Source organism: Coregonus lavaretus, assembly GCF_964263955.1.
Source record: "Coregonus lavaretus genome assembly, chromosome: 39".
In the NCBI taxonomy this organism is placed as follows: Eukaryota; Metazoa; Chordata; class Actinopteri; order Salmoniformes; family Salmonidae; genus Coregonus; species Coregonus lavaretus.
The window spans coordinates 29,424,657-29,441,053 of NC_140026.1; the positions used below are offsets into that span (position 1 = coordinate 29,424,657).

The 16,397-nt window shown below is 42.4% G+C and overlaps 1 protein-coding gene across 6 annotated transcripts in view; it reads left to right on the forward strand.

Moving 5' to 3' along the window:
- Positions 1-990: 990 nt before the first annotated feature.
- The window catches only part of LOC311113061 (ELAV-like protein 2), a gene marked incomplete at both ends in the record, with an annotated part of 38,934 nt that continues 23,527 nt past the window's right edge, over positions 991-16,397 (forward strand). For 3 of the 6 annotated variants that reach the window (XM_084156195.1, XM_084156198.1, XM_084156199.1), the window contains 2 exons: positions 1,006-1,077; positions 3,483-3,726. In XM_084156195.1, the coding sequence (XP_084012321.1) occupies positions 1,006-1,077; positions 3,483-3,726 (316 nt within the window). Of the gene's footprint in view, positions 1,078-3,482; positions 3,727-16,397 lie in introns of all 6 variants that reach the window. The other 3 variants (XM_084156196.1, XM_084156197.1, XM_084156200.1) reach the window with 2 other exon arrangements.

Consider the following 16,397-nt stretch of genomic DNA (forward strand, 5'->3'; position numbering starts at 1 on the left):
CTCTATGTTCAAATAAACCTACCATTAAAATGATAGACTGATAATTTTTTTGTCAGTGGGCAAACGTACAAAATCAGCAGGGGATCAAATACTTTTTTCCCTCACTGTAACCTTGTCAGATATGCACAAATACGATATACTGTAACATTCAAAATGGGTGAATCTTTCCGTTAATTAACTGCAGTCAGAAGACCAAGCTATGGCAGGTGATGATGGCTTAAAAAGAAAATACGATTATGGTAAAATATTTCCATTTGCTGACAGCATTTATTTTTTTACAATTATCTCCAACGGGAGACCTGGCCTGCTTTGTTGGGGTAGAACTGAGCACTTGCTCAGACTTTTTGAATGTGGCATTGTTTACCAGTAGCAGGTGAAATGTAGCTTATCCACTTTCTATTATAAGTGATTTGATATACTGTAGCAAGCTTGGATATACTCATCTTCTTTTGGTTGTAACCTTAGGGTTAGAAAGACCCGAAAGATAACCTAATTGCTTGAAAATGTAATTGAATGACCACAGATTGGGTGATTTTTGTACTTTGTGAGCTACTTGAACACGGTTAGTGAATGTGTGTCAGCGTAATAAAAGCAGATGTAAGCTGTACTGTGCAGGGCTATTGATTTGCACTGTCCGATATCAGTACATCTTACTGTGAAGCATCCCATCCATTCAACTAATTGTCATTACTCATGCATGTTCCTGTTTTTGTGGCAAGATTTCTTTCTTGACTCTCAAACTCCTACAGATATTTCCTCAGTCTCATTTTTGCTCCTTGCTAAAGAGTACTTATTATGGGAAATTGCCTTTTTGTCACTGCCTCTCTGGGTGAAGCCAATCTGCAGAGACAGCCAGTGCCAAGAAAGAATCCCCCCCCCATCCCCCATCTCCCCCTCTCCTCTAACTATGACATGTGATCGTCACTGACTGTTGCTTTTGTTCCTGTGAATCTAACATACAGTACTTTCTGTGTCCACATTTGCAGACGGCAACGCCAAACTAACATGGCAGTCAGACTGTGTGATGTGGCTTCTCTGCTTAGAAGTGGTTCGTGGGCGGCAGAGCCTTGGACTGGGGTCGGTGGCAATTTTAATTGAATTCATTTGGCCAATAATGCTCATTGTCTCAGGCCATACCAATGACTAGGTCTCACCAACTTTGGATGCGTTTAAATCTTTTATTTGCCAGAACAGTCTTTCTGTTCAATATTAGGCTAATTTACTGTGATTTTTTTTCATTTTGGGTACGAAATACTCCAAGTAGTCTGTCTGCATTGGTATGGTCTAAAACGGTGTATTGCCACTTTGATTATAACTGTCTGAATGCATGCAATTTGTATGTAGTATAGCACCTCTTAGCACTTAACTTTTATCTAGCCTAAATGAATGACTATTCAGTTAGTTCTTGAATGAAACTGATGAATTGTGCTGCCTCTGACTGGACATGTTTGAGTAAGGATATCTTCATACTTGTTGGGAGATGCATCAAATTGTAGCTTTGTAGGATACATTTACAGAGCCTATCCCCTTATGCCTTTGTTTTGTAGTGCCAGAATTCCCACGGTTGTTGCCTAGCCTAGTTTCATTCTTAAATCTTTGTCTTCACAACACTTGAATGATGCCACTGTGGAGTAGGCCTACTGGATTTCACCCAGTTTGCCTTTGAAAGATCTTTATATAAATGCAACAGAGCAGTGCATCTTCTCACTTTAGTTGATCAGTGTTTGTTTTCTGCCATCTTGACATCAGCAATTAAATTTAATACCGTATTTTCCGCACTATAAGGCGCACTTAAAAGCCTTTAATTTTCTCAAAAAACGACAGTGCGCCTTATAATCCGGAGCGCCTTATATGGATCAATTGGTTAATTTGTTGATCCATACTGGTTGTACACGGCGCTCAAGGCGCTCTGTCAAAATGTTTCAGTATGAAAAACCAATAAAAACAATTGAATAATAATGAAATGTTTCAGTACGACTGGTAAACTACAAAGCCGCACCACTTGCAGCATTACGGCTACCGTAGTCAGTAAACACCGGTACTGTGGTTACTCACAGTCCCACACCACTTGTGTGTGTATAAAGACCCCAAAATGGCACCTTTCAAGAGACACGCTTACGACGCAGAGTTCAAGCTCAAGGCTGTCGGTCACGCAGTAGAATATGGGAATAGAGCAGCAGCGAGAGAATTCAACATTAATTAATCAATGGTACGGAAGTGGAGGAAGCAAGAAGATGACCTGCGCCAAGTAAGGAAGACTAAACAAAGTTTCCGTTCAATTCGGACACTGAAGAAGAAGAATTCGAGGGATTCGTGGACGGGGAAAGCTTTACGTGTTATACGTAACTGAACAATGTTGAGTTATGCACTAACGTTTGATTTAGTGGTATCAGACTGTTTCTTTTACTACGTGTTTACTGAATCAGGGAAAAGTTCCACTCCACGTTTGGGAGAAGAGTGAGCAAGGCTGGGAGATATTGTTAATATGCACATTAACGTTTGAGCAACGTTACCATGGGAGTGAACGGAGTTGTCAGAACGCTTAATAAAGTTTGACTTTATCTGACTGTTTTGTTGACATTCCCTTTAGCACACCTCCATCTAGTGGATGCATAACGCAACCCCAGTCAAACGTTTGACTTCAGTATCTTCTATTCTATCCGCTTTATAATCCGGTGCGCCCTATATATGAAAACAGTTCTAAAATAGGCCATTCATTGAAGGTGCGCCTTATAATCCGGTGCGCCTTATAGTGCGGAAAATACGGTAGTTTATTTTCTCATTATCCTCTTAAGAGGAAAGGACAACTGCCTGCAGGAGCAGTAACCATGTTGGTGTCCCTTTCTTTTGCATGACAGTGCAGACTTAACACATCTCAAAATTGCACACCTATTCAAAGGTAGTCTGCTCACCTCCGACTCATATTTGAGAGGATAGGCTAGTATAAAAAAAATTCTGGACCGGGCCAACTGAACTGAAGCTTGTCATGCTTTGGGTCTTTTTTCATGGTCCCATCCCTGTGAGAATGAAGGGAGAAATTATTTTGCTAAAAGCAGCCTGAAAGTTTATTTCACCTCAGCTATAGTCTCAGGAGAAGTGTAATTATATAATGTATGTTGCAATTCACTGGTCTGGGAGGGCTGTATTCTCAAAGGTATTGTATAATTAGGCCTAATGGTAATAATCTATAATACTCAATGATAACTAGCATATTGTTCAATATCCTTTATAATAGTTTTTCTCACACTAATAGGCTACACATAGTTGGTGTTCATTTCATTTAATTCTGTTGAGAATTTTATGTTTCAGGTCAGTCTGACCTTACTCTTCCCAAAAGCGAGAGACTGTAATCTTGATAAAATGGTGTCATGGAATGGCTTCAGTTAATTGTGAAGAGCATCCTTTTTAACTATCCAATTTTGGTCTGCTTCATGTTTGATGTATTAGCATGTGGTCCTGACTTGACTTTTCTATCTCTTTAGCAGGTTATTGCTGCCATGGAAACACAGCTGTCCAATGGGCCCACTTGCAACAACACAAGCAATGGTCCCTCAACAATCTCAAACAACTGCTCCTCTCCGGTAGAGTCAGGGAACATAGAGGACAGTAAAACTAACTTGATAGTCAACTACTTGCCTCAGAACATGACCCAAGAAGAGCTCAAGAGTTTGTTTGGGAGCATCGGGGAAATCGAGTCCTGTAAATTAGTTCGAGACAAAATAACAGGTAAGGTATGCAGATGCCATTGAATTGTTGACAGAAGTAATTTTAGTCATTTTGTAAAGTTGTGCCAAGAAATTGCATGTTTTTTGGGTGTTTTTTTGCATATCAGTTGAGACCACAGACGTGGTGGTTTATGGGTGGATCTCATAGGCATTTGTCTCTATTGCATTCATATTTTTGTTTCTTAGCCTGATGCCTTTGATCTCCAGTGTGTTTTTTTATATATTTTTTCCCCCAATTTAAATCATGGTTCTTGCTTTTTAAGATTATATTTAGTGAGGTGAAAAAGGCTCTCACTGAGAGAATCCATTCACTTGACAGGTGTGGCATATCAAGAAGCTGATTAAACAGCATAATCATTACACAGGTGCACCTTGTGCTGGGGAAAATAAAAGGCCACTCTAAAATGTGAAGGTGTGTCAAACAACACAATGCCACAGATGTCTAAAGTTTTGAGGAAGCGTGAAATTGTCATGCTGACTGCAGGAATGTCCACCAGAGATGTTGCCAGATAATTTAATGTTAATTCCTCTAACATAAGTCATTTTAGAAAATGTGGCCTCAAAACCGCAGACCACGTGTTAATACGCCAGCCCAGGACCTCCACATTCGGCTTCTTCACCTGCGGGATCGTCTGAGACCAGCCACCCGGACAGCTGATGAAACTGAGGAGTATTTTTGTCTGTAATAAAGCCCTTTTGTGGGGGAAAAACATATTCTTGATTGGCTGGGCCTGGCTCCCACGTGGGTGGGCCTATATCCTCCCAGGCAAACCCATGGCGGCGCCCCTGCCCAGTCATGTGAAATCCATAGATTAGGGCCTAATGCATTTCTTTCAATTGACCGATTTCGTTATATGAACTGTAACTCCGTAATATCGTTGTACGTGTTGCGTTTATATTTTTGTTCAGTATAGATGGCATCTCGAAGTGAAACACATTATGAAACGTTCCCAGCAGCAAGTCAGATTGACTTACTCTGAGTTCTGATTGAATTGTTAAATATTACTGGTTTAATCTGTTCTTTTAAATACGGCTTGCTCATGTCAACCACCATGCCACAAGCAAACGAGCAATGCCAAAAGAGCGTAAACCCTTTGAGTATCTTAAACCCTTAGCCTAGAATTTCCGTGGCCCCTCGGAAATCTAATTAACATAATAAAACGATCCCCATCAATCTGGCTAAGGTAGAAATGTTTTTTTGCATGGGCTGCGTCTCAATCCACCGCATCTGCCGATATATCGCCCTTCCGCATCTGCAGTGGAAGGTGGCAGCGCTAGAGTAGTACTTGTCAGACCATGAGACATCCCGAAAATCGGTGGTCTCACGAAAACATATATAGCGTCCGAACGGTTTGGCCTACAAACATGCAACTCTCACGAACACAATGGTGTTCTCCGTTTTGCTCTACGACCCCCACAAGACTCGTCTAAAGTTGGTACAGCCTCTTCTACCAACTTCTGTCTGTAGCGTCCGAACGGTTTGGGCTACACACTATTATGATCCCTCTGTGGAAAGCGGTGACTCTCACGAACACGATGGTGTTCTCCATCTGAAGGTCCCCTGTTACCAGTTTAAAAAAATTAATGGAAGTACACTATATGGCCAAAAGTATGTGGGCATCCCCTTCAAATGAGTGGATTTGGCTATTTCAGCGACACCCGCTGCTGACAGGTGTATACAATTGAGTACACAGCCATGCAATCTCCATAGACAAAACACTCGCAGTAGAATGGCCTGTACTGCAGAGCTCAGTGACTTTCAACGTGGCACTGTCATAGGATGCCACCTTTCCAACAAGTCAGTTTGTCAAATTTATGCCCTGCTAGAGCTGCCCCGGTCTGTTATTGTGAAGTGGAAATGTCTAGGTGCAACAACGGCTCAGCCGCGAAGTGGTAGGCCACACAAGCTCACAGAACGGGATCGCCAAGTGCTGAAGCGTGTAGGGCGGAAAAAGTCTGTCCTCGTTTGTGACACTCACTACAGAGTTCCAAACTGCCTCTGGAAGCAACATCAGCACAATAACTTTGTCGGGATCAAATCAAATTTTATTTGCCACATGCGCCGAATACAACAGGCGTAGACATTATAGTGAAATGCTTACTTACAGCCCTTAACCAACAATGCATTTATTTTTTTATAAAAAAGGAAAATAAAACAACAAAGTGTTGAAGAAAAAAGCAGAAGTAAAATAAAATAACAGTAGGGAGGCTATATATACAGGGGGGTACCGGCTAGTTGACATGGAGGTGGAATTATTATTATATATATTATTATATTATATTATATTATTATTATATTATATATTATTTATATATTTTAGTTGACGTAATATGTACATGTGGGTAGAGTTAAAGTGACTATGCATAAATGAGTAGCAGCAGCATAAAAAGATGGGGTGGGGGTGGGGGGGGGGGCAGTGCAAATAGTCCGGGTAGCCATGATTAGCTGTTCAGGAGTCTTATGGCTTGGGGTAGAAGCTGTTGAGAAGTCTTTTGGACCTAGACTTGGCACTCCGGTACCACTTGCCGTGCGGTAGCAGAGAGAACAGTCTATGACTAGGGTGGCTGGAGTCTTTGACAATTTTGAGGGCCTTCCTCTGACACCACCTGGTATAGAGGTCCTGGATGGCAGGAAGCTTGGACCCAGTGATGTACTGGGCCGTACGCACTACCCTCTGTAGTGCCTTGCAGTCGGAGGCCGAGCAGTTGCCATACCAGGCGTTGATGCAACCAGTCAGGATGCTCTCGATAGTGCAGCTGTAGAACTTTTTGAGGATCTGAGGACCCATGCCAAATCTTTTCAGTCTCCTGAGGGGGAATAGGCTTTGTCGTGCCCTCTTCACGACTGTCTTGGTGTGTTTGGACCATGATAGTTTGTTGGTGATGTGGACACCAAGGAACTTGAAGCTCTCATCCTGTTCCACTACAGCCCCGTCGATGAGAATGGGGGCGTGCTCTGTCCTCTTTTTTTCTTCCTGTAGTCCACAATCATCTCCTTTGTCTTGGTCGCATTGAGGGAGAGGGTGTTATCCTGGCACCACACGGCCAGGTCTCTGACCTCCTCCCTATAGGCTGTCTCATCGTTGTCGGTGATCAGGCCTACCACTGTTGTGTCGTCGGCAAACTTAATGATGGTGTTGGAGTCGTGCCTGGCCATGCAGTCATGGGTGAACAGGGAGTACCGGAGGGGACTGAGCACGCACGTGTTGAGGATCAGTGTGGCAGATGTGTTGTTACCTACCCTTACCACCTGGGGGCGGCCCGTCAGGAAGTCCAGGATCCAGTTGCAGAGGAGGTGTTTAGTCTCAGGATCCTTAGCTTAGTGATGAGCTTTGAGGGCACTATACACACTCACAGTGAAGGGGAAAAAAGTATTTGATCCCCTGCTGATTTTGTACGTTTGCCCACTGACAAAGACATGATCAGTCTATACATGTAATGGTATATTTATTTGAACAGTGAGAGACAGAATAACAACAAAAAAATCCAGAAGAACGCATGTCAAAAATGTTATGAATTGATTTGCATTTTAATGAGGGAAATAAGTATTTGATCCCTCTGCAAAACATGACTTAGTACTTGGTGGCAATCACAGAGATCAGACATTTCTTGTAGTTGGCCACCAGGTTTGCACACATCTCAGGATGGATTTTGTTCCAGTCCTCTTTGTAGATCTTCTCCAAGTCATTAAGGTTTCGAGGCTGACGTTTGGCAACTCGAACCTTCAGCTCCCTTCACAGATTTTGTATGGGATTAAGGTCTGGAGACTGGCTAGGCCACTCCAGGACCTTAATGGGCTTCTTCTTGAGCCACTCCTTTGTTGCCTTGGCCGTGTGTTTTGGGTCATTGTCATGCTGGAATACTCATCCACGACCCATTTTCAATGCCCTGGCTGAGGGAAGGAGGTTCTCACCCAAGATTTGACAGTACATGGCCCCGTCCATCGTCGCTTTGATGCGGTGAAGTTGTCCTGTCCCCTTAGCAGAAACACACCCCCAAAGCATAATGTTTCCACCTCCATGTTTGACGGTGGGGATGGTGTTCTTGGGGTCATAGGCAGCATTCCTCCTCCTCCAAACACGGCGAGTTGAGTTGATGCCAAAGAGCTCGATTTTGGTCTCATCTGACCACAACACTTTCACCCAGTTCTCCTCTGAATCATTCAGATGTTCATTGACAAACTTCAGACGGCCCTGTATATGTGCTTTCTTGAGCAGGGGAACCTTGCGGGCGCTGCAGGATTTCAGTCCTTCACGGCGTAGTGTGTTACCAATTGTTTTCTTGGTGACTATGGTCCCAGCTGCCTTGAGATCATTGACAAGATCCTCCCGTGTAGTTCTGGGCTGATTCCTCACCGTTCTCATGATCATTGCAACTCCACGAGGTGAGATCTTGCATGGAGCCCCAGGCCGAGGGTGTTCTGCAAGAGTGTTCTCCCTTTAAGAGTGTGCTCCTAATCTCAGCTCGTTACCTGTATAAAAGACACCTGGGAGCCAGAAATCTTTCTGATTGAGAGGGGGTCAAATACTTATTTCCCTCATTTAAAATGCAAATCAATTTATAACATTTGTTACATACGTTTTTCTGGATTTTTGTTGTTGTTATTCTGTCTCTCACTGTTCAAATAAACCTACCATTAAAATTATAGACTGATCATTTCTTTGTCAGTGGGCAAACGTACACAATCAGCAGGGGATCAAATACTTTTTTCCCTCACTGTATATATCAGATATAGGACAGACACTTCAGAACAAACTTCCTTTTTTATTTTTGTGGGGTTGACTATCTGTTCCATGTAGTGAATCTGTTATCCAACGTGTTTCTAATAGCAGTAATGTCAAATTCAATGTTTCATCCCAAGAAAATTGGTATGTATATGCTCGTCATAACTCACACTCCCAGGAACTTGTAGAGCCCTATAAAATGCATGAAATGTTTTGCTTAATTCAGTTTTTTCCCCCGTATTCAATTTTATCAGTTTAGTTCTTCAATTTTTTCGCTCTTTGTTTTCAAACATCAGATGTTCTAAATCCTCAACAATGCTTAAACCACATCGGGAGACAACTTTTGAGGTCTGGGAAAAATTGAAGACATTTGCATTTTTGGTTGTAGTTGCCCTTTAAGGCAAATGTGCACCAGCAAGAGACAGTTTGGTTAGTGATGTTTCTGTAGCGCTCATGTGATTGCAGAGTTTGGTAAACAAATGGCCACTGGATTGATACAAATAATCATGTAATTCTGCCAGGTAGGCTACTTGGTAGTTATCATTATCAAATGTATGCACTCACTAACTGTAAGTCGCTCTGGATAGGAGCGTCTACTAAATGACTAAAAATGTTTAAGAAATGATCGATAATGGCTACACAAAGTGTAGGCATTCACTACATGACCAAAAGTATGTGGACACCTGTTTGTCGAACATCTCATTCCAAAATCATGGCCATTAATATGGAGTTGGTCCCCCCTCTGCTGCTGTAACTGCCTACACTCTTCTGGGAAGGCTTACCACTAGATGTTGGAACATTGCTGTGGGGACTTGCTTCCATTCAGCCACAAGCTCATTCGTGAGGTCGGGCACTGATATTGAGCGATTAGGCCTGGCTCACAGTCGGCGTTCCAATTCATCCCAAAGGTGTTCGATGGGGTTGAGGTCAGGGCTCTGTGCAGGCCAGTCAAGTTCTTCCACACAGATCTTGACAAACCATTTCTGTATGGACCTCGATTTGTGCACGAAGGCATTGTCATGCTGAAACAGGAAATGGCCTTCCCCAAACTGTTGCCACAGAGTTGGAAGCACAGAATCGTCTAGAATGTCATTGCATGCTGTAGCGTTATGATTTCCCTTCACTGGAACTAAGGGGCCTAGCCCGAACCATGAAAAACAGGTCCAGACCATTATTCCGCCTCCACCGAACTTTACAGTTGGCACTATGCATTCGGGCAGGTAACGTTCTCCTGGCATCCGCCAAACCCAGATTCGTCCGTCGTACTGCCAGATGGTGAAGCGTGATTCATTGCTCCAGAGAACGCATTTCCACTGCTCCATAGTCCAATGTCTGCAAGCTTTACACCACTCCAGCCGATGCTTGGCATTGCGCATGGTGATCTTAGGCTTGTGGCTGCTCGGCCATGGAAAACCATTTCATGAAGCTCCCGACGAACATTTCTGACGTTGCTTCCAGTGGCAGTTTGGAACTCGGTAGTGAGTGATGCAGTGAGTGATGCAACCGAGGACAGACAATTTTTACGTGCTACGCACTTCAGAACTCGGCGGTCCTGTTTTTTGAACTTGTGTGGCCTACCACTTCGCAGCTGAGCTGTTGTTGCTCCTAGATGTTTCCACTTCACAATAACAGCACTTACAGTTGACCGGGGCAGCTCTAGCAGGGCAGAAATTTGGTGAACTGACTTGTTGGAAAGGTGGCATCCTGTAACAGTGCCACTTTGAAAGTCACAGCTGTTAAGGCCATTCTACTTCCAATGTTTGTCTATGGAGATTGCATGGCTGTGTGTTGATTTTATACACCTGTCAGCAATGGGTGTGGCTGAAATAGCCGAATCCACTCATTTGAAGGGGTGTCCACATACTTTTGTATATACTGAATAGTGTACATGTGCACCGCACACACATATAGACGGGCATTCCTGTGCAGATTTTATAGGGCCCTAGACTTGATAGTGAATCGGTAGCCATAGTGACAATTGCATCCGTTTAATTTGCTTATGCACTGAAGCGTTCACTGCGGCTCAATGTAGTGCGATGCCTTATCCCAATTTGGTAGACGCTGAAGGGAATAAGACTGTTTCCCCCACTGACAAGGGAAACCACTTGAATTGACTCCATGTATTTTTGTAGTCATGGATGATTTTTAATGATATTGCTTTATTCCCAGGTTAGTCATTCTTCATTAAATACCTGTAAATAATTTGCATACAACCACCTCTCCCTTCTGAAATATTAAGTGTTGAATATTTTACAATGCTTATGTATAGCTGACCAGCTTTCATAAGAAAGCCTGTCTACTGTTATGCTATATGCATGCTTTTTAGTAACTCCAAGTAATGGCTTGAATATTTTTTGCCTAATGAATCCATGTCCATACCTGCCCGGTACTACATTGTGTTCAGTATCCAATGAGGGATTCCCATCTTCCCTGAAAAAAGCCACTTGCGATAAGTATACACAATACGCAGCAAGGCCAACAACCTGTGAAATTACTGTACTGTATACTTTGTCATTTTCTGCTTGTTCCATTTGAAAAAGAAGTGATGCATTTGCAGGTAAACTGGCTGTGCTATTTACTGTCAGATGGGATGACATCTGGATTATTACTTTTCTTCCACAAGAGATGCATATGAAACAGATTAATGCATGATAGACTAGGATGAAAAATCAACATTTGATTTACTGTGGAGTTTTCCTTTCATACATTTACATTTTAGTCATTTAGCAGACGCTCTTATCCAGAGCGACTTAGTGAGTGCATAAATTTTTCAAACTCTCATTCGCTTGGTACTCTTTGCAGGTGTCTTAACAAATACAGTGCCTTCAGAAAGTATTCATACCCCTTGACTTATTCCACATTTGATTGTTACAGCCTGAATTCAAAATTGATACCCTATAATGACAAAGTGAAAGCATGTTTTTTGACATTTTTGCAAATGTATTAAATTAAGTACAGAGATCACAATTGCATAAGTATTCACACCCTTTAGTCAATACATGTTAGTCACCTTTGGCAGTGATTACAGCTTTCTGTACAGTCTTTCTGGGTAAGCCTCTAAGAGCTTTGCACACCTGGATTGTACAATATTTGCCCATTATTATTTTCAAAATTCTTCAAGCTCTGTCAAATTGTTTTCTGATCATTGCTAAACAACCATTTTAAATTCTTGCCATAGATTTTCAAGCAGATTTAAGTCAAACCTGTAACTCGGCCACTCAAGAACATTCACTGTATTCTTGGTAAGCAATTCCTGTGTAGATTTGGCCTTGTGTTTTACGTTTTGTCCTGCTATAAGCTGAACCAGGTTTTCCACTAGGATTTTGCCTGTGCTTAGCTCCATTCCGTTGTTTTTTTTTTGTCCTGAAAAAATCCCCAGTCCTTAATGATAATAAGCATACCCATAACATTATGCAGCCACCACTATGCTTGAAAATATGGAGGAGTGGTAATCTGTAATGTGTTGTATGTTTGGGGCAAATCTAATAACACCTTGTATTCAGGGCAAAAAGTGAATTCCTCTCCGGCAATTGAGTTAGGCAGGACGCCTGTATCTTTGTAGTGACTGGGTGTAGTGATACACCATCCAAAGTGTAATTAATAACTTCACCATGCTCAAAGGGATATTCAGTGTCTGCTTTTTTTTATTTGTACCCATCTACCTTACAGATAATTGTATGTGTGGGATACAGAGATGAGGTAGTCTTTCAAAAATCATGTTAAACACCATTATTGCACACAGAGTCCATGTACTTACTATGTTACTTGTTAAGCACATCTTTAGTCCTGAACATACACTGCTCAAAAAAATTAAGGGAACACTTAAACAACACAATGTAACTCTTAGTCAATCACACTTCTGTGAAATCAAACTGTCCACTTAGGAAGCAACACTGATTGCTGTTGTGCAAATGGAATAGACAACAGGTGGAAATTATAGGCAATTAGCAAGACACCCCCAATAAAGGACTGGTTTTGCAGGTGGTCACCACAGACCACTTCTCAGTTCCTATGCTTCCTGGCTGATGTTTTGGTCACTTTTGAATGCTGGCGGTGCTTTCACTCTAGTGGTAGCATGAGACGGAGTCTACAACCCACACAAGTGGCTCAGGTAGTGCAGCTCATCCAGGATGGCACATCAATGCGAGCTGTGGCAATAAGGTTTGCTGTGTCTGTCAGCGTAGTGTCCAGAGCATGGAGGCGCTACAAGGAGACAGGCCAGTACATCAGGAGACGTGGAGGAGGCCGTAGGAGGGCAACAACCCAGCAGCAGGACTGCTACCTCCGCCTTTGTGCAAGGAGGAGCAGGAGGAGCACTGCCAGAGCCCTGCAAAATGACCTCCAGCAGGCCACAAATGTGCATGTGTCTGCTCAAACGGTCAGAAACAGACTCCATGAGGGTGGTATGACGGCCCGACGTGGTGCAGGACATTTGGCATTTGCCAGAGAACACCAAGATTGGCAAATTCGCCACTGGCGCCCTGTGCTCTTCACAGATGAAAGCAGGTTCACACTGAGCACACGTGACAGAGTCTGGAGACGCCGTGGAGAACGTTCTGCTGCCTGCAACATCCTCCAGCATGACCGGTTTGGCGGTGGGTCAGTCATGGTGTGGGGTGGCATTTCTTTGGGGGGCCGCACAGCCCTCCATGTGCTCGCCAGAGGTAGCCTGACTGCCATTAGCTACCGAGATGAGCTCCTCAGACCCCTTGTGAGACCATATGCTGGTGCGGTTGGCCCTGGGTTCCTCCTAATGCAAGACAATGCTAGACCTCATGTGGCTGGAGTTTGTCAGCAGTTCCTGCAAGAGGAAGGCATTGATGCTATGGACCGCCCGTTCCCCAGACCTGAATCCAATTGAGCACATCTGGGACATCATATCTCGCTCCATCCACCAAAGCCACGTTGCACCACAGACTGTCCAGAAGTTGGCGGATGCTTTAGTCCAGGTCTGGGAGGAGATCCCTCAGGAGACCATCCGCCACCTCATCAGGAGCATGCCCAGGTGTTGTAGGGAGGTCATACAGGCACGTGGAGGCCACACACACTACTGAGCCTAATTTTGACTTGTTTTAAGGACATTACATCAAAGTTGGATCAGCCTGTAGTGTGGTTTTCCACTTTTAATTTTGAGGGTGACTCCTAATCCAGACCTCCATGGGTTGATAAATTTGATTTCCATTGATAATTTTTGTGATTTTGTTGTCAGCACATTCAACTATATAAAGAATAAAGTATTTAATAAGATTATTTTATTCATTCAGATCTAGGATGTGTTATTTTAGTGTTCCCTTTATTTTTTTGAGCAGTGTATTTAGGCTTGCCATAACAAAGGGGTTGAATACTTTTTGACTCGAGACATTTCAGCTTTTCATTTTGAATTAATTAGTAAAAATGTCCACTTTGACATTCTGGGGTATTGTGTGAAAATACATCTCAATTTTATAAAACATTTTGATGGACAGATTATTACTGAAAATTGTCTGGAATATATCTGAGTTGTTAATCTGACAGCCAAGTGAGACGGGCATGGATTGTTCAGGCTAGTGTGAACAACCTGGGAATAAGTTTTCCACTAGTGTTGTCACGATACCAGAATTTTGAATTCAATACCAGTTATAGTTTCACAACACTCGATACCAAAAAAGATTACAAAATTATACCACGCAAAAAATAAGGGGTATTAGCAAAAGTCACAGAATGGCACTTGATCTTTTGAGTTCAATGTCAATACATTTGAAATGTTCGATAAAAAAAATATACTATTCATTAATCATACAGTCAATTTACTGTTTTTTACCAGTCTAACTACATAACATAATGTTAATCATTTATTTGAATGGTACATCTCCAGTCTATTGATGAACTGGGTAAATCAAGATGTAACCTAGGCCTACATCTTGATTCAATAGTAATCGAGATGTATTCAATAGGAGTGTGAGCATGCACAGAGATACCGTGACGAGATCCTGAGGCCCATTGTCGTGCCAATAATCCGCTGCCATGTTTCAGCATGATAATGCATGGCTCCATGTCGCAAGGATCTGAACATTTTACTGGAAGCTGAAAATGTCGCAGTTCTTCCAGGGTCTGCATACTCGCCAGACATGTCACCGATTGAGCATGTTTGGGAAGCTCTGGATCTACGTATACAACAGCGTCTTCCAGTTCCTGCCAATATCAAGCATCTCCGCACAGCCATTGGAGAGGAGTTGGACAACATTCCACAGGCCACGATCAATAGCTTAATCAACTCTATGGAAATGAGATGTCTCACTGCATGAGGCAAATGGTGGTCACGCCAGATACTGACTGGTTTTCTGATCCACGCTGCTACAAAAAAAAAAAAGTATCTGTGACTAACAGATGCATATCTGTATTCCCAGTCATGTGAAATCCATTGATTAGGACCTAATTTATTTATTTCAATTTCCTTATGAACTGTAACTCAGTAATCGTTGAAATTGTTGCGTGTTGCGTTTGATTTTAGTTCAGTATATTTACATCTGTTCCTTTTTGTCCTAACATCGTTTAGTTTTGCTTTGGATAATTTTTCGTTGACTGAGGGACAGCATAAGCATATTTTAGTTTTAGTTGGAAATTTGATTTAATGTGCAAATTAACGTTATGACGTTGTCTAGCGACAAATGGAGAATCCCACAGCTACATTCCATGAAATTTTTTTGGCAACGCTGTTGGAGGCTCGAGCAAAGATGATCTTGACAGGGAGAGACGTGAAGCAGGGGAGGCTAAGTGAATGAATAAAGTTTTGGCTGACAATCAGCTTTGAAATCCACAATAATCTGCGTTATGGTTTGTGTACTACAGTAGTGAATTGACGGTAGCTTCAGCTGTAAGCTAGCAAGGAAAGGTAGCTTACAAAGCTGGAAGCTACTGGTATCATATTGCTTTGTAAAGTCTTGTAGCCTGTAATGGACATTTTGTTTTGCGAACAGTAATTAATTAAGTTTCAACATTTCTACTTGCTGTGTTGCATTATTCAAGTGTGTTAACTTCTGTGCAGCATAAATGGTGATGCTGCCCAGACACCCAGTGAGTGCAAACACAGTACTCTTGCGCTATTCATGTTCTATTATCGAAAGTACTGTGGTTTTGGTATACCGTGCAACACTGTTCCACACACCCTGCTTGGGTGATTGAACACAAACGTGCTCAGTAGGCTACATACTAAACCGGGTAAATGAAGAAATCTTAATTTAAGTGTTTCAAACTAAAGGGACCAAACGATTTGAAACCAATCTAGTGTGAAAGGCCTAGAGGCACTGCAAACCCCTGATTCTGCATCTCTGGTCTTTTTCAATATTAAGTTAACTCACCTGGTGCAGCTTTAGCAGACAGTTGGGGACTTGTTTTCAGGTGGTAGATCTTTGGTGGATTTAGGAGGGAATATAGGCTATGTTCAGAAAACTATGGATTGAGCCAATTGTTTTTCAATGGGAGCCATTAATTGACGGGTGATGGACAAAATAGATAATTGTTCCTAAAGAAACGCACAATATGTCCTCTTGTGGTGTATGCAGCTTGTCCCGTGTAGCTCAGTTGGTAGAGCATGGCGTTTGCAACGCCAGGGTTGTGGGTTCGTTTCCCACGGGGGACCAGTATGAAAAATAAATAATTGTATGCACTCACAAACTGTAAGTCGCTCTGGATAAGAGTGTCTGCTAAATTACTCAAATGTAATGGAAATGTCAGAAAATCGTTGACTTGAATTTAACTTTTGATGGACAAAAACGGACAATTGATACATTCGTATACGATTTCATCCGTGTTCTATGTGGGTGTAGCGTAAGTCTGCAAACACATAAGAGTTCAAGTTAATTAAAAGTGGTACATTTTTGGTTTTACTTTAAACTGTAGCTAGCTAACAGTAAAATATGGATTTGGGGTAACTGGAACTAGGTTGTCATGTTTGTCTACTGTGCTAGCC